This window comes from Bombus affinis, chromosome 6 (genome assembly GCF_024516045.1).
Source record: "Bombus affinis isolate iyBomAffi1 chromosome 6, iyBomAffi1.2, whole genome shotgun sequence".
Lineage (NCBI taxonomy): Eukaryota > Metazoa > Arthropoda > Insecta > Hymenoptera > Apidae > Bombus > Bombus affinis.
The window spans coordinates 14393248-14411449 of record NC_066349.1 but is presented as its reverse complement, the minus strand read 5'-3'; the positions used below and the strand labels follow the sequence as shown (position 1 = coordinate 14411449).

Here is an 18202-nt window from a genome sequence, read left to right as displayed (position 1 = left end):
TCGACGATAAGTATGAGTAAGTTAGATAACGCGTATCAGGAATTCTATATATAATACCAACTAGAAATTTGGATACAATTAATAGAGAAACGTAACGAGATTAATTTTCAAACTTTTAATTTAGAAAAAAAGAATATAATTCTCAAGTTAAGTTCTATATCTTATAATAAAAATTACAATAAGATTCTATATCTATTTAGTTAATACAAATACAACTATTTAATTTAAATTCCGAACCCCACTAAGTTTCTTCAGTTTCGAAAGAGACTAGGAATAAAATTTAAATTAAAAAAGAAAGAAACAGAGGAAAGAAATTCAACGATCTCTCTTTTACCAAAGTTATATTTACCAAATGTATATCTTATAATTGGTCACAATTGATTCTTTTTTCGCTAAGTATTTGAAGATTTATTTTAAAGAAATCTTTAGACGAAAGAAATATTCCTATGAGCGTAATATCTTTAGGAATTATTCGAAAAGGAGACGTTGAATCAATACATAGAGACGCCCTATTCCCATTTGGCGTCGCAGCAAGAAGACTATAGTCGCTTATACTTGTAAATTGCAACATTGACTAAACCCAAAAGACTACAGAATGGCGCCAGAGGTTTTCTCCTCACAAACATCTCGCCGTTCAACACGAATACCGAGATTACTATGCATTCTATCAACTGTTTACTTTCGAAATCATGCGCCTGATAGAAGTCATAAAAGTATCTTAATTCTTTGTCGTGTACCTTGTGAAACCTGGCTGCGGTTACAGATTCCACAGATTTAAGAAGAATTTGCTTTTTCATCTAGATTAAAGATTACAACAAACGTTATTTAACAGAGATAGGGAAAAAAATTGATAATAATCGATAATCGATCGATAAGAGATCGAGATTAGATCAAGATGGAAAAACACTAACGAAAGGAAGGATCAATTAGATTCGACGGTTTCTTAAGACCTAATAAACGCGATAAAAATCACGATAACAGCGAATACGGAAGGTAGCTTGGTGGCAAATACGATTGTTTAATCGTGAGTCGAGATAAAACGTCAAGCAATGGCATTGTGTAGACGAAATTGGTCCGTGATCGCGATGAAGACGATCACGCGGGATACATGATCGTTTTGAGTTCAGAGAATTCCTTCAGTATAGAGAATTCGTCTGTCAAGTGTCGAAGAGAAGGAGAGTTGGCGCGATCAGAAACCTAACTAACTTTCTAACTAAATCCCTAACTTCGTTTGAGAAAGAAGAATCGATCAGGGAGGATCGTCGAACGTAAACAGAGAGGCGCACGTTCCTCGCTAATGGCAAGGAGAAAATCGAAGTTCCATAGGTTTCGCAACTGACGAAGATAGAAGGTATTGGTCGTGAAACGAATTTGCAGGAGAAAAATTTGCTGAAGACGAATATGGAACAATTTTAACGGATAGAGTTACCTTGTCAAAGTATTCGGAATTTTGTTGTTGAAGATTCGGTTCAGGTGTTGTTTCGTCGCATAAGCTGTTGTTTCGATTAAATTAAGAAGGAAATTGGAAAATCGTCGAAGGAATAATATGAGGATGACAGAGGAAAAGGATCTGAACGAAGTATTGTGCGTGAATAATTTGGTGAAGGTAGTAAATGGCAATGAGAAGAACAACGGTAATCCACTGGAAACGAAAGTGTACAAGAGACGATGGCTGATGTTGGGTTTGTTTATTCTGTACACGGGAATGAGCAACTTTCAGTGGATTCAATATTCTATAATCAGCAACATAGTTAGCAGGTATTTGAACTTGTGTTATTCAGGAATCCAATTATGACAATTTGTACGTGACTCGTTACTTTATAGTGTAAATTGTTTCATTACTGGTAATCTTTGTCCGATAAACTAATGTTCGATATATCGAATAATACTTATATGAGTAAATAGATTCACTTAGAAATACATGTTTGCTCGTTGAAATATCGTATTAGCATTTATTGAAATATTTATTGATAAATGCTGCTAATTTTTCGAGCAACGCGTACGTTCAAAAACAGTGATAATCAATTTTGTAAATGCCTCAAATCTTGTTTATTTAAAAACCTCAAAAAATGCAAACAGACCACATGCGAAAAATATAAATACAAACACGGTGGAATGACTTCTTGTTTTCCAAATCAGGAGACAAAGATAACATTAATTCCAACAATTGCGTTAGTTATTCCAAAACATGCGAAAAATATCTGTGAATCATCGTTGAATTTACATTCTGAAGTCATCGGTATAATAACAATTTTAAATTACTTTTAAGTTGAATTTTTTAAAAAACTCATTGAATTATAAGTAATATATAATAAGAGAAAAATTGAAAATTTTTTAGAATTCAATGAACTATAATTACGAGTAATACTCGTGAGAAGGAATATTAGAGATTTGAATAAACACGTTTCTCAGGTACTATGGCGTTTCTTCATTGACTGTCGATTGGACAGCAATGACGTTCATGGGCTATTACGTGATTTTCATTTTTCCTGCTACATATATGGTGGATCGAGTTGGATTTAGATGGACTAACATTATAGGCTGCGGTGCTACCTGTCTTGGTTCGTGGATCAAAGTTTTGTCCGTCAGTCCTGACAGATTTTACGTCACCTTCATTGGACAGTCTCTAGTTGCTTCTACACAGGTTAGAAATCAATTCGTCGTTTCTTATTTGTCTCGATTAATGGTAATTTAATTCTCAATTGACATGCCAACAAATAAAAATAGGCTCATAAAAATGCGGACTAAAATACATAATTTTAAGATATTGGCGGTGTTATTTAGTATTCTATACTTTATAAGAGATAAATCATTGTGTAAAATATAGAACACTAAATAAAATGAAATACTTGAAAAATATTCCAATTTATTGATGCCACAATTTAGAATTTAAACGTTTGCTACTATGAAACTGAACTGAAATTTTTCAATGTGAAGTAAATAAAAATTAATAAAGATTGATAAAAACAATGAGAGATTTATTAATATTGAATTTGTTTGCAAAAATATGCTTTCAAGCCATCCTCAAATTCGAAAGGTTCAAAGCTAAAAACTTTGCTCGCGCGTCGCTGTAAGTAGTATGGTACGGTTCGTGTCAGACTGATACAGTTAGAAGTTGTATAAAAGAAAATAAGCGATGCAATAAATCAATCCTAATCAACGGGCATAATACACAACTTGGAACACGATCGATTCTACTTACGGCAATTATTATTATTCCGCACACACTATAATCTGTCTGCACCTGTAATTTTCGATGAAAATAATTAAAAACAAGTTTTCACATTGTCGGAAGATTATATTTACAAATTTGACGACGTTGCGTTTGTGAAAATCGCGTGAGTTGTAAACTCAGGTACGTGAAGCAAATTCTGAAAACGTGTCATAAATTTTTGCTAATGCAAGGCATTACAAGTCTAGTCGAACTTTATGTACCAGGCCTTAACCCCGAAACACTATCTCGTAGAAAGATTTATGCTCGTTCAGTGACTACATTTCAGGCTTAATGAAACCTTTGTAATTTGTAACTTCTGTTTCGAAATACATTGTAATTTCAATGTCTACAGAGACCTTGCTCTTGTTCAAAAAAAAACAAAAAAAAAAACAAAAAGGAAAAGGAAAATACAGTTCGAGTTTCGAAATTCTGTGGAAGAATACAACTTACAATTTTAACATTTTGAATAAAACAAAACTTGTTTATAAAAGTATCGTGAGAATTTTTGCCTGTGTTTCTATGCTGTAATTATGATTTTTAAAACTTTGCTGGCCCGTATTATATTACTGAAATAACAAATGAAACTGGAATAATTATTAAAATTACTTTTAATAATTTAAAATGTTTTCTGGGAAATGATTCTTTTCAAAAAATATAATAAATAAATAATAGTGTTTCACGATAATCCATATAAAATATAGAATACAACGTAACAACTACATCTGACAATTGAATATTTTTCAACTACGACTTAAAAATTTGTATATTCAAATAAGAGGCAACAGGGCATATAAAATATTTAGATAAGCATTTAAATATACTTTAATAATATATAATATAATTTTATATCGCATTTTTTCGTATCAGACGATAATTCTAACATTACCTGGACGTCTGGCAGCGCAATGGTTTGCCGCCAATGAACTTTCCACAGCTACGTCATTAAGCATTTTTGGTACCCAGATGGGGATAGCCTTAAGTTTTTTAATTACACCGATAATCGTGAAGAATCATGAAAATCTTGACGATATTGGCACGGGCTTGTCGCACCTTTTCTGGACCGTAGCTATCATCATGACGATTGCGTTCATATTAGTTATAACATGTAAGCAATTTCTTTTCACTTTTCAATGAACATTAATAAAATTTAATAACAATTCCTAAGTATATCGTGAATTAAAGAATTTTTTTTAAATCAGAAATAATTATTGAAAGTAATATACACAAAGGAAAATTGCAAAAAGTCGAAAATTATATTGAACAATTGAATTACTAAATATTATATTGTTCAGTTTCGAACATCTGATATCTAAAAACAAATATTACTTCATACAGTATTCGAGGACGATCCAAAATTACCGCCGAGCAAAACGCGGGCTCTACAAAAATTAAATCGAATGGAACTTGAAGAAAATATCATGCAACCCATTAAGAGATTGTTCAGAAACAAAAGTTATTTGATTCTCTGCAATTCGTACGGTTTGAGCATCGGTGTGTTGAACGTCGTAGGAACGTTACTAAATCAAATGTATCTCGCACACTTCGAGGTGAGCTGATCAACAAAGAAATTGTTTCCCATAGATATTTCTAATTTTTCGATTTCAGGAAATTCGAATTCTAGGGAGAACCTGAATATGCTCACGTTAAACACGTCGATTATACAGGTCTAATTATGAAACGTTGAACATTTTGCAGCACGGTGAGGAAGACGCGGGTAAAATCGGTTTGGCCATGATCATTACAGGAATGATAGGTGCTGTCACTTTCGGAGTGATTCTCGATAAGACACATAAATACAAGTAAGAAAATTTTATTCAAATTTCTTCGTCTATCTTTGGAAGATTATCACGTACATTCTCCCTCTATCTTTGCAGCTCCATTTTCTTTTGCATGAATTTTATTCTATTGTTTCTATCTTTGACGCTTATTAGCAGACAGAAATACCGTGTCAGATGATCCATCTTTTTCATTTAACTCTGATCTATTATAATTCAGTTTTTAATAATTCAACAGTTCAAGCTCTAACACTTTCGTGACTGAATACTTTTTGATTATTGGCGAAAATTTCATTATCGATTATTAAGAACGAGAAATAGCAATTTTCTTTCGGAAAAAATAGTATGCACAGGAGCGTGTAAATGTGAAAAAATTAGTATGCCAGTAAGTTAAATTTCAGATAATAAACTGGAAGACCATTGAAAGACAGAATGATAAAAGCAAAAACAATTCTTCGAGATCGTTTAATTTTTTAACCTAATGGAATTTTCAATAATTTATCGATTGAAACTCCATCGCCAAGATACAATATCGGATTATAAACGATTTTTTTTGAGATATAAAAAATATTCCGCGTATCAGAAGAGTGTGTGTGTGTGTGTGTGTGTGTGTGTGTGTGTATGTATCCAACAGAATTCGCTATTTCTAAATCCAACATAGTACTCTAAATGTATTCATTTTGTGAAAAATGGATCAACCTGGACAGTGTTAAATCAAATTCCTGATATATCGTACGTTTCTGTCGGTGTTCATATTTTTTAACATGTACCTCGCCAACGTGTGTCTCTCTTTTTTTAATATTTTATAACAAAACTGGACATATGTACTTTCAGGGAAACAACCGTAATCGTGTATTTTCTCGCACTGTGTGGACAGCTATTCTTTTCTACGTTCATGTGGCTCGAAATGAAATGGATGGTATACCTATCGGCTATTTTTCTCGGGTACTGTATACACGTGCACACACCACGTTTTATTAACATCAGATCATTTCAATTAACAACTTCATGTTCAAATGACTATAGAGAACTATGTCGTTAGTCGCGTTGTTAATTACCTTATTAATTACTTTACGCAGGAACACCAAGTTCCTTCGATCTTTCAGTTATCTCGTAGTCGATGAAATGAAGCATAGTTCAACCTCATTCGATTTATTTAACTACAGAAGGATATTATCGGTTTCGTGCTTATCGTATTGAAGCTTCTCAACTTGCAAAATAAATAAATTCGAATTAAAATATGCTACGATGTCATAAAATGTCATCGCTCTAATTATCGAAAAATTATCTCACGTCTGTCTGAAATGAAAAATTTTGTCATACTTTGCGTCGAAATTTGTAGCACAGAGCATCGTTCAAATTTTCTTTCACCTTTCTCTATCTCTTTTTTTTTTTTTTTATATTAAAACTCGGCTATAACGACAGAATTGAATAGAAATCAGAATACGTCAGTCATCTGTCTGATCATCATCGAAATATACGATAGGAATATCAAATTCTTTTTCAAACTTCCCACCGTCTCTTTACTTGAACTATGGCTTTTACGGCAGTACCATAAATTGTGACGGTGATCATCATCGAAATTTTCTTCCACGATTCACCGTGCAACTCATTCACTCGAAATTGATTCTAGTGCATCTCTAAAGTGCAATTACCTACTTTCTGTAGGTACTTCCTAGTCGGTTACGTAGCCTTAGGATACGAAATGTGCGCGGAATACACGTACCCAGAGTCCGAGGAGATAACGGCGGGAATTTTGAACGTGGCTAATAACGTTTACGGAATTGTTCTCATTCTGATAATGGGCCGATTGCTGGAAGTATACGGGGATATTCCGGTGCACGTGGGGCTTTGTACGGCGCTGCTCGTCGGTTTCATCATGACCGTGTTGACGAAGGACGTGCAAAGGCGTCAGGATGCCAGAAAGGGCGTGCATTACATAGGAGTTAAACAAAGTGAGAAAAACAACGAGTGCAATGGACGCGAGAAAAAAATAATTGGATCGTAATGATTTCTAACATCGACATAAATTTACATTTAATCCTTTCCTGGATTATTCTCGTGTAATATGTATAGTTCTGTTTTCGTACGTTTCTATATACAGACAACGCCGAGACGTAGACGTGTCAAGAGATGCTCGAGTGAGATATGTTTTGTGAATAAATGCGTGATTGTACGGAAATTTGAAGAGAAGATAAGATAATAAACTATAATTAGCAATTATAAGTGACTGTATCGAAAGAAAGCAGCAGTGAGTAAGAAGATAAAAATTTAAATAAATAATAATAAACACGAACGAATGTAATATAGTAGTAGATGTTCTTAAACTAATTTAATTCGTGTATCGAAATAAACTTCCGGTTATAAACAAAATTTAGGGTATATAGAATATTAATTTAAAATAGTTTGTACTATAAAGTAATTTATTATTGATCCTGATAATAAAAAGCAACGGAGCGGTCTGATAACACAAATATTTGTTCGATTTATATTCTGAATTCAATTTTAATTCCATACTCCATATTCATCAGAGGAAATACAAACACGATAAACCTGCGATTAAAAAATATACTACGAGAATCCGTTCTAATTGATCCGTGAATCGTCACAAAAAGACGCTCGGTGCTAGAAATGAAATTGTTTAATCTTCTGCAGGCAACGTTTGCAGTGGACTGAAATTTAATAAACGTCTGCTGGTCTGCTGAGGAACGCTAAACATTTTTCAATTTAAATTTACATCGCCGCGGATTTACATTGCCGCGAGAATGTCCTTAAGATTAGGATGCTTCCTTGTTTTGGCAAACTTTAATCGTATAATAGAAATTGTTTAAATCGTACAACTTTATTGCTACGTGCATTTAAAAACATATGTTCGATATCGAGCGAGTTCATTAAAGTAGAATATTTAGAATAAAAATAAAAATACAAAAGAACGAATCCAGGTCGTTCGATATTAATATGTACTATTGAAAAACTTCTAGAATCAACTGAACGAAAAAATAGAAAAAGTATCCAATAATCTAAGCTATATTTACTTCCTATTTAGAATTTTCATCGAATTAATTAGATTTGTGTGTATTACTGTTTATCATTTATTTATCAACCCAACTGTTCGAACAAAAGAATAACCGCGAACGTTGCTAAAAGATCACAGAATAAAATATTGTCTTGCAATCATTCTTCTATGAAAATAATAAACTAAAATACATAGAATAAGCCATTCTCACAGGGGAAACATATATCACACGCTGATAAAGTCTGCATCGCTCACAAAACACTTTCCGAAGAAAATAACAAGCAATAAAATAAATAATAAACAACCAATGGATTAGAAAAGTGGAAATTTAAAGAAGAAATTTCTCGATATGGAGGAAGAAAATGAATGGATTCGCGAAGAGACAGGTACGAAGAGGGTGGACTTTTATCGACAAGGAATATTCATTCTTGTTTTCAGGTAAAAGGCACCAGGGACCAGGCCTGAGTGTGTAGTGTGCACTGCGTCTGACAAGTGACATGACGCGTGCACCACTTGTTACTCGACCAGAATACTTGATATACTCGATCAGAGAACAAAAGTACCCAATGCGGAGTATTATATTTTGCGCTTTCGATCAAACTGGCACTTCTATCTGTCGGGCGCAGAACGTTACGTAGATTTCATCTTGACGCTCGGGCTAGACATTATTCATTCTTCGTTTATTTTTACTATGGCCGCGCGAAGAATTATCGAGATCCAGCGAGAGAAGAAGGACATCTTCTATCGTGAATCAATATTATCGTTCCGAAAATATTTTTACGGCCGATAGCATGCAATTTACCTTCGAGTAAATGTAGAAGATTTTTCACGAATATTTACTTACCTATTACCGAATAAATAAATATTTTACGCGCAAGATACAGTATATTCCTTCTTTTTAAATTGCATCCAACTCTGAGGATCGTTAGCGACTACAGTTGTACGCAATTGTGTTTCATAGGCTTCTACGAAGATCTACGAAATTTCGTACTAATATCACGGCGATCGATATCTTTGAAATATTCAAAACAGTAAGAAAAACGTATATTTAATCCGAAAACCAAATGAAAAGACAATTTAATAACGCAAGACTGATTAACAGCATATTGAACTACCCTCCGATAGAAAATGGGAAACATTTGAATTTCACTTGAAGTATTTATCGAGACATATTTGGTACGTGACTATGGTTTATTTATTTAAACGATGAACAACGATTTGAAAATTAATTTCTATAAACGGATCGTCATTCTGTATAAACTCTAATTACGATGGTGAAACAACATTCTGTTGGAATCGAGTTTCGGTGTTCGTTAAAATGACGAAAGGTGAATATTGCAAAATTCCATACAGGGAAACTGAGATCATCGTTGCAACATTCAAACAGGAAACATTCCCATTTAATTCAACGCAGATAAAATATCGTCGTTAGTATAATGAAGTAGAACCTGCATACACTTTTTCTGCGAATTTATTAGAAAAGACTAACCTAACGTAACGAATATTGTGATAAATAATACAAGTGATACCTTAAATATCTTTTTACCGTTCCACATTAACGTAACATATGGTTCCCTTTTAATTAAACTGCTGATGAAAGTAATTAATTATAGCATTGAATTTCACGTACTTTTCGATACACCGCCCATGAATTAACATTAATAAATCTAAAGAAATTTACAAACAGATTCATTTAAATACTATAAAGTCAAACGCATGGAAATTAATTGAATTTCCATTTTTACAGAACTGACGGAACAAAATAAAAATATTTTCACAGTTGGAATGAAAGCTTATATAGCTAATACAGACTTGTATATTTCGCCATTTGAACGTGGTAGGATACTTTGCCTTGCATATTTTGTATGTTACGTTCATTCTGCACCTTTTCATACATTGAAATTTCCCGTAAACGAATAAAAGTACGCAGTTCGGTTAAGTTTAAGATTGTTGGTTCAGTTTAATGTGCCAAGATCCACGGTATTGAAACTGACACTATTATATTAAATAATTATCAAAGGTAACCTGTTAACGGATTAAAAAGTTGTTTATCGTTCATTACAAAAGTTTGATCCTCTATGTTGATTTTTTTATGTCTCGACAATTAGACGCAATTTTCCGGAATGATCGGATATTGTAGGAAGAGGTTGTAGAATCTTTCGCTCTCTTCTAAGCAGACGGCAGCTGATGTCAAACACATCCGCTGAAAAAGATATTGATCTATTGACAGCACAAACGCGTTCAAATAGGAGAGTCGGGCCTCCGCCGTATCCGTCGAGATTGCGATTATCACAAAGGGACTTATGGATTATCGATAACGGGCGAGAATGAAAAGCGGAAACGACAGGTCACCACAAATGGACTCGAGTGGACGCGATTGGAAGGTAGATCGATAGATTCCATTTAATTCATTTGAGCACGGCGCTTCGTCAACGAAGATAAATGGAAAATTTCGTATAAATATTCTATCCTAGTCTACGAAGCAGCTCGTGAATATTGGCTCGTTCATTTGCTTACACGTAACATGGCTAATAACCACCGTCCTATATCTATATCTCTTCGAGGTGTACGATAAAAATTTACTTTCTACTAGAACGTGATTTTTACTTTTCATTTGTTGATAGATGAGAAACTCGACGAAAAATCTTATCGAAAATTCCTCGATCGACCTAACAAAAATATTCCAAAATCCTTTGGTAAAACGCACGAAAAATACGAAACATAGGAGAAATATAAAGCCAGAGAGAGTAGAAAATAAATCCGTCAGTTCTGCAAGCGATTCGCTATCCTCGAGACTAGTTAACTGGAAAGAATTACCGGAACGCTAGCGAAAACCCTGCTGTCTGGCTACTATAGAAAAGTCGAACTTATTCTCTGGATGTTGCACACAGGATTCTTCACAGGCATCGGGCAGCCGGCAGGTTCTAAGCGATCCGCAGCCGGAATCCAGATCGGAATCGGGTGAGCTTCACTGTCAATCCGATAATTAACTTGCATGCCACGTTTTTCGAGCGGCGAGTCCGATCGAATTCGTACGCGTAAGAGCACCGGGACGACGTCCGACCTGATCTTGCGAATTCATAATGGATCCCGCATTCCGAGCACGTGTACCGCTCACGTAAGCCGTGACAAAATTATGTACTACAACGGCTGCTTTCGCCGGTGCGTTTTAAATCGATCCCGGCTGGACCAAGGAGGAAATTACCTATCGCTGAGATACTCACGCTTCGTACCGAAACTTCGTACAGAATAGCGATAACCGTTTTACAAATAACAGTGTGTTCTATGAATATAATAGTTGATATGATGGGAGAGGAACGTTGGTTTCCAAAGATTTACACAGTGTCCCGTGAGAATATATTTACCACAGGATGTTTTCGAGTATGACTAAAAGATGTATTTGCATACTATTATTTATCATGACGCTTGCATACTAATTAGTTAGGTTCAAGTATATTAAATTTCATATCATTTAGTAGTACTTTCATATTACTTCATTATATTGTAATAGATTTGAAACTCCGCTCTATAAGTATGCTTACAACGTTACCATTAAAACTATACACACGAGGATTAATTTTAATCTATTTGATTTACTTCGCATTTTTTCTTTTTTTATTAACTCTGCATTATGAGTTTAAACGCGTAGAGATAGTAAAATTCCTTCTTTTTTTCTTTTAATTTGTATACAGAGTAAAAATAAAATGAAACGGAATATAAAGGAATAACGTAAAATTTAGGGGAATTCTAAATAAAATTAAAGAGGTTCTAATCTATTTTTCAAGAATATTCCAGAATCGCAACTTTCTGATAAAAATATCGTGATCACGTTAGAGGCATAACATATTAATATCGTCATTATTTAAAACACATACCTATCACCCATCGTCGACTAAGTAAATTCGTTGAAATGTACAAAAAATTGGCAAGAAGCATCGCAAGAAAGTCATGTAGCCATCGTGATACTTCTTACGAATGAATGACCATTCATGACACGTAATATAGGTCTGGCGTATAGTTACGAAACGGCGAGCAATAACCAATGAAATCGTTTCGTATTCACGGTGCTTGGACGCCATCTCATAAACGTGTGGTCGCATATAAAGACGGATGAAAGACACGGGCAAAAGCCAGTCAAAATTTTCCAAGTGGAGTTAACAGTGTTTTTGGCCAGCGATAATGTGGAGAACGGTAACGAGACAATGGATTTATTATGCACGCGAGGAACCATTAACCATTAATCGTACTTTGATCTCATTGAACGTTCCAGCCGATCGTGTATTTACACTTCGCGTCATTAATCCTTTATAACAACGCGGTGACTTGACATTTGCATATCGATTAACCATATACGTATTTTTAAAGTTCTATTTTATAATTTATAGCTTTGTCATCGTGCCATCTATTCGTCAACAGTGATTAATGATTTGGAAATTATTACTTTTATTGGAACGGAAAAGTGTAGGAAATCGTAATCTGTTGTCATGTGAATACAGAAAAAATCAAGTTGTAAAGGAAATTAACGGAATGAAACGATTTTTATGAGGTGGTAAAGTAACGCTTTTGTGATATTTTTTATAATTCAGCTAAATGTTTCTCCTTTCTTTTGAAAGAATAAAATCAATATAACAGTAGTAATTATTTCGATCTAAAGAAATAGAAGAGTACGATCGTTTAGGTTTTCCCTGACGAATTTTCTAATTCGACGATATTGATCGAAATCGAGTATAAGGTTTGAAAAACGTAAGTTGAATGCGAAAGTTTTCGAAAAAGTTGAAGTAAGAAATAAATTTTATAGTTTCGATAGAACGTACGTAATTCTGATAAGAGGAACAATCTTCTGAATATTTTTATAATTCTCAGAACACACCGGTTTTTACGCTGTAACATTAAATCTCTGCCTTAACAGCAATACAAAAGTTTTTACGGACAAGATGATCTTTATTTATGAGCAAACTGAAATATGCTGTTTTATATACGTATACATAAATCAATAGTACTTTTCGATTCGAAAACTGAATGTATGAATACATAAATTTATAAAACCTATAAATTGAAATATAAAATATGAACTCGATGGAACTCGATAAAAATGTCTTATTAAGATCATTGAGAAAAGGGACCTGATTAACTTCCATTACACTGTTCGTTAAAAAATAATAGTTTGAAACTTTAACGAGTCGTAACGATTATTGAAAGGAATGGAAAGTGCAAAGTGGAACTAAAATTAATTTTTTCAATAAGCAACGAATATCTATTATATTAATATAAAAAAATATCACAATAAATCACACACTTCCATTCTCGCTCTTATAGTTACGAACAAACTAATCGAAACTGTTGAATTGAATAATAAATTCGTGTCACATTCTATATTTGCTAAACAAATCCGGATACATATACCTTAACATTCCATTAAAAAAAGCTCTAACATTTTGCAAAATGTTATGAAAATACACACATCAGCGAAAGAAGGACAAACTTATTGCTCGATGCAATATTTTCGCAAACATTAAAACACCCGCGCAAGCCAGGAAAAACTATCTACAGACTCTGCAACCTTTTATTTCTCCTAATCATGGAACACTGGAGGCCCCAATCAATTTAGACAATCACGATCGAACGAAACCATCGTTCCAAACTCGTTTGGTGATAACAATGGCCGTCTGCCAGTAACGTTTCCTTCGTTCCGTATTTCAGAACGCGGCCACCGAAAGGACAGCAGGAAAAGCACGCGACAGCTAAGCCATTAATTGCTTTTCCATTTTCCAGCTGACCCTCGTGCTTCTCTGTATCGGACTAGCAACGTCAGATTTATCGCCATATAAACCAAGGGGATGGCGTCCTAATGGTCAACGCTTTAATCCCACCAACAATCGATTGCATGCGTATTACGGACCCCCTGGATTACCAGCCTATGAACCTCCGTACTCGACAAGCCACCCCCCAATTTTCACCACCACCACCACCACTACCACCACCGTACCGCCGACAACAACCACCACGACGATGAAAACCACAACGACCCCGCGAACCAGAGAGCCAACGACGCCCTCTACCATTCCGGAGGAAGATTTCGATACGAATCCAGCTCTGGCCATCGCTAATTCCTTCGCCTTTAATCGACCTGTTTACATCTACAATACATTCCCTTTCTTACCTGGGCACGTATTGGTCAAATGAATGATTACGTAGCATCGTTTGTAACGTATCAGTGGATTGTTCTATGATAATGAGAATAACGAATGTACAAATTGTTGGTTCGCTATATAGTACAATAGAGTAACACTATTGAGAAGAATTATTGTTAGTAATTAGTTACTCGATCATTCAACGATGAAAGAAGTATTCGTTTTTGGCCATTTAAAGGGGCAACGAACAATTTTTCAAAACTCTGACGTTGTTATTAAAAATAGCGTGACTTTGTAGTTTTTTATTGAACGATTATGACGCTACTATCAGAGTAAGTGGTTCACTTTTAAAGTCGATTTCTGCGGATATCTCTAATTTGCAATTTGACTCCTCTAACGAACCGATCGCAAGATCACAACAAGAACACATTCGAGGAATTATTATCTTATATGTATACATTGCTATTCCGCTTGCTTTTTTCATATCAAACGATTAGATATTTGATAAACATCGTAGGTAATAATAAAATTAAAACAAGGTGTAGATCGTAGACTGTGGGAAGTGTTGTCCCTAATGGTTAGAGATAAGAATATTGTTTTGGGCGATCGTAGTAGTAAACGTAGGTTGGTGCATATAAACTATTATTCCTTTTTTATACTGGATTTTAAGTTAAATGGGATGTAAGCTTTTTTTATTCGGTAAAGTAAACCGTCTTTTTAATTAAAATTATTTATTATATTTTGTTTTAATCAACCGACAATTACATCGTTTCCTTATCCTTCATCGTAGACTCTGTTCATTTCGGAACAGTTTGCGTAAGATAACAAAAAAAAAAATACCAAAATGTTAACTACACAAGATACGGGTGACTGGAATATTAAATTTTGATTTTCATAATTCTTCCGACATCTATAATGTCTATCGCAATGCAACAAGATTAATTTCTACTTATTTACTATGCGAGTTGTTCGGTCTGACGCAAACGTCTACTAGAGAGAATTAATCAGAATATAGTTCTACTTTCGCTAATCAATTCTATATACACATCCTTGAATGATTGTAAAACTAGGCACGTATTAAAAATCCTTGAATAATCTCTAATAAAAAAAAACGAAATGTAAGGTAGCACAAGGACAAGAAAAGAGCTACAAAAATGAATATCTCTTTCCTGAAGCTACTACGCTTATAATCAAAAAATTTTGATTCTAATGGAACTTCCAGACTATCACTAACGTGTATTATTCAAACTAAGCTATCATGCTTCACGTTTTTATGCTTTTTCTAGCGAAGATAGAAAAGAAAACAGAGTGACGTAAAAAAGAATAAAAAGAATTGTAGAATATCAAAGGGAATAAATAGTAAAGAGAGGAACGACAGAGATTAATATGAATAAATTATAAGAATCTTTGATCCCCACTTAGTAAATGCATGATTAAGGCTATCTATAATACAGATTTTACCTTAAACACGGCATATTTGGCATTAGTATACGAGATCTACGTATTGAGATCGATGGCAAAATGAGGATTTGAACGATAGAATCGTGAAAAGCCCTTTAACGACGAATGATACTTCGCCGATACATTTCGTGATATTACTTTAGTTTTGAACTTTAATTTTTAATTCGAAGAAGGAAGACAAGATGCATCTTTCATCTATTAATATCGTTAAAATATTGGATTTGTTTCTTTCATCCTATTATCATAATTATTGAATGATACAGAAATAATAATAGTAGTAAAATAATAAATAAATAACAAATTGCCAATATATTTACATCTAAAAAATGTTGTTCTATTCGTTCGTCATATCTTTAACGATTTGATTAGTTCCTAAATTTCAAATTAAATTACAAAATTGTAATCAATTACAATACCATTTTTTATAAATTGACGACGTTCTGGCTACGGAAGATTAAGTGAAATTTTGGAAACTCGATCGTTTCTTTTTTCATACCATCTTCCTTATCCTTTTTTATATGCACCAACTTAAAGTTCTCTTTTCACGAGTTTTGTATAGTCATCGACCATAAACAATAGATACACAACGTATAACATGTATGACACGTTGAAATCCCAATGAATTCAAAGAAGATTGTGGAACTGAATATTCTTAATTCTCTAAATTCTCCGATGTCCATATAACTAAAGAAAAAAAGAATGATAAGCTCTCAATAATCGTCGATTTAAATAAAACCATTAATATGTCACCACAATGTACATCACTTTCTGATTCAGGTCGAAGTTGTATCTAGTGTACAATGCGAGCGGATTTAGAGCGTGCTGATTTATCGTTGTTCCAAATATACCTCGAAAGCGCCAGTGTTCTGAATTGTGGTTTATCCGAAGAAATAGTCGCGCGTGTAATTTCGAATTTAATGTATCTGGCTGACGGTGTATCTGAAAAAGATCGATACAAATAGATATTAGCTAGGAAGAAAGGAGAATAAACTGTATGTCGATATCCTATGCAAAAAAACCCTGTCCCTTTCGCGCTTGTTCTATACAAAAGGAAATTGAAAGGTATGAACGCGAGATAAAAGGATCAACAGCGATTAAACCGTAGTTGCAGTAAACTTTCACTTCGCCTAATGCGTCACGCTCCCTGTAAATTTAGGCAATTAAATTGAGAATTTAGACGGCTCGAATCCGTGGCACGAATAACGATTCGTTTCACGTTGCACCGCCGATAACAGCAACGCCAAATAAAAACGGCAACGATGCGTTGAAAACAGAGAGAATCGACGTCGTGTCGTTTAAACAGAACGTAGGAAGCTTTGAATGCAAATTAAATGGCATCGCGGTACAGATTTTAATTTCAATACTAATTCCCCCGGAAATTTTCATTGGGAAAATGTTTCTCTTTTGTTTTGTGCCATCCAACAGTACAAAGAGTAGGTAAAGTTAATTGATTATATCTGATTAATATATAATTAAAAAGTTTCTACCTTCAGTATCTTTGATATCGTATTATTATTTCTTTTTTTTTTTTTTGCCTAATACCATGGACAATATTTATCGGTTATTTTGAAATTGGAAGCAATGAAAATTGTTTTCTCTATTGGAAAAATTCTCGAGTATGCATAATAGGCAATAATAAGCAAAAATAACGAAGGAAGCTTTGAAAGAATCAGAAACATCGAGAGAGAGGCCGGGATGAATGTAAAGAAAGTGAATAGAAATGAGAGACCCTGAAATCTGGGAAAGATTAAGAAAAGATGAAAAAACGAAGGAAAGTAAAGGAATCAAGGTAAAAATAGACCAAAAGACACGAAAGAGTATCTGTAAAAGGGAAAAAGGATTAAAGAAAATTAAGAAACGTATATAGAAAATTGCGGAATATTAAAAGAAACTGAGGGAACTTAAATATAAGCAAAAAATACTACGGAGGATTTGAAACGGCTAAAGGAAAGAAGATAGCAGGAGACTAAATAAGATTGTAAAAACCTGATAAAACTGTAGGAAGTTAAAAGAGGAATTGGAAAAAAGCAACAAATACCGAAGAGAAATAAAACATGGGAAAATGTGATACTCTTTATGTGGTAGAAATAAAATTTGTCTTATTGCAACGGAAATCTTTGCCAATAATTTTAGACAGATCTTTTTTCAAATTCGAACGAATATATTATTGGAGTACTAGATGCTACTGGAATAGTATACTATTGTTATCCGAAACTATCGTCGATGATTTAATCGAAATATAAGTAATTTAACTCAAAGTTAAAAGGATTAAAAAAGTCAACACGAGATTGAAAAATGTTAACGAAGACTTTACTTTGACGTTCATTTTAAGAGCTAGTCTGTAAAAATGCAACGCCTAATCGATGATTCGTGGAACGTTTCAATTCATCGTCCTTAATTATTAAATTAAATACCACTTATTAAAAAATATATCAATATCTTTTATTGCAAATCTTCTACAAAATGTGTCATAAATGAATTTTCCTTGGAATTCTTTTAAAGAGTACGACAGAGCGAAAAACCAGAAAGATCGTATAAAAACATTTAAAAAAATTAAATAAGTTTGAATTGATTAACAAAAATTAAGCAATAAGAATGATTAAAG

The 18202-nt window shown here is 33.7% G+C and overlaps 3 protein-coding genes across 4 annotated transcripts in view; 2 read left to right on the top strand and 1 right to left on the bottom strand.

Annotated features, from left to right (window-relative positions):
- The window catches only part of LOC126917050 (monocarboxylate transporter 10), a 192285-nt gene that overhangs the window by 129080 nt on the left and 45003 nt on the right, over positions 1-18202 (bottom strand). Inside the window, exon 9 of one of the 2 annotated variants that reach the window (XM_050723444.1) lies at positions 15929-16536. The exons of the other annotated variant lie outside the window; for it this stretch is intronic. Within the exon in view, the coding sequence (XP_050579401.1) occupies positions 16388-16536 (149 nt within the window). The 3' untranslated portion in view covers positions 15929-16387. Of the gene's footprint in view, positions 1-15928; positions 16537-18202 lie in introns of those variants that run through there. 2 annotated transcript variants of the gene reach the window in all.
- LOC126917058 (feline leukemia virus subgroup C receptor-related protein 2-like) lies at positions 1031-7463 on the top strand. Its single transcript, XM_050723470.1, has 7 exons — positions 1031-1758; positions 2413-2644; positions 4082-4319; positions 4550-4761; positions 4910-5013; positions 5824-5934; positions 6658-7463. Exons 1-7 carry the CDS (start codon positions 1547-1549, stop codon positions 6995-6997), a joined length of 1449 nt encoding a protein of 482 aa, XP_050579427.1. The 5' UTR covers positions 1031-1546; the 3' UTR covers positions 6998-7463.
- Positions 12053-14301, top strand: LOC126917090 (C-type lectin domain-containing protein 141-like). The gene is made up of 2 exons (XM_050723550.1): positions 12053-12196; positions 13778-14301. Exons 1-2 carry the CDS (start codon positions 12185-12187, stop codon positions 14186-14188), a joined length of 423 nt encoding a protein of 140 aa, XP_050579507.1. The 5' UTR covers positions 12053-12184; the 3' UTR covers positions 14189-14301.

What these genes read in the sequence shown, in the direction of transcription:
- LOC126917058 (XM_050723470.1), top strand. Translation starts at nt 1,547, where the DNA reads ATGAGGATGACAGAGGAAAAGGATCTGAACGAAGTATTGTGCGTGAAT. An exon ending in ATCAGCAACATAGTTAGCAG is followed by an intron (nt 1,759 to 2,412) that starts GTATTTGAACTT and finishes CACGTTTCTCAG; the next exon opens with GTACTATGGCGTTTCTTCAT. An exon ending in CTATCGGCTATTTTTCTCGG is followed by an intron (nt 5,935 to 6,657) that starts GTACTGTATACA and finishes TACTTTCTGTAG; the next exon opens with GTACTTCCTAGTCGGTTACG.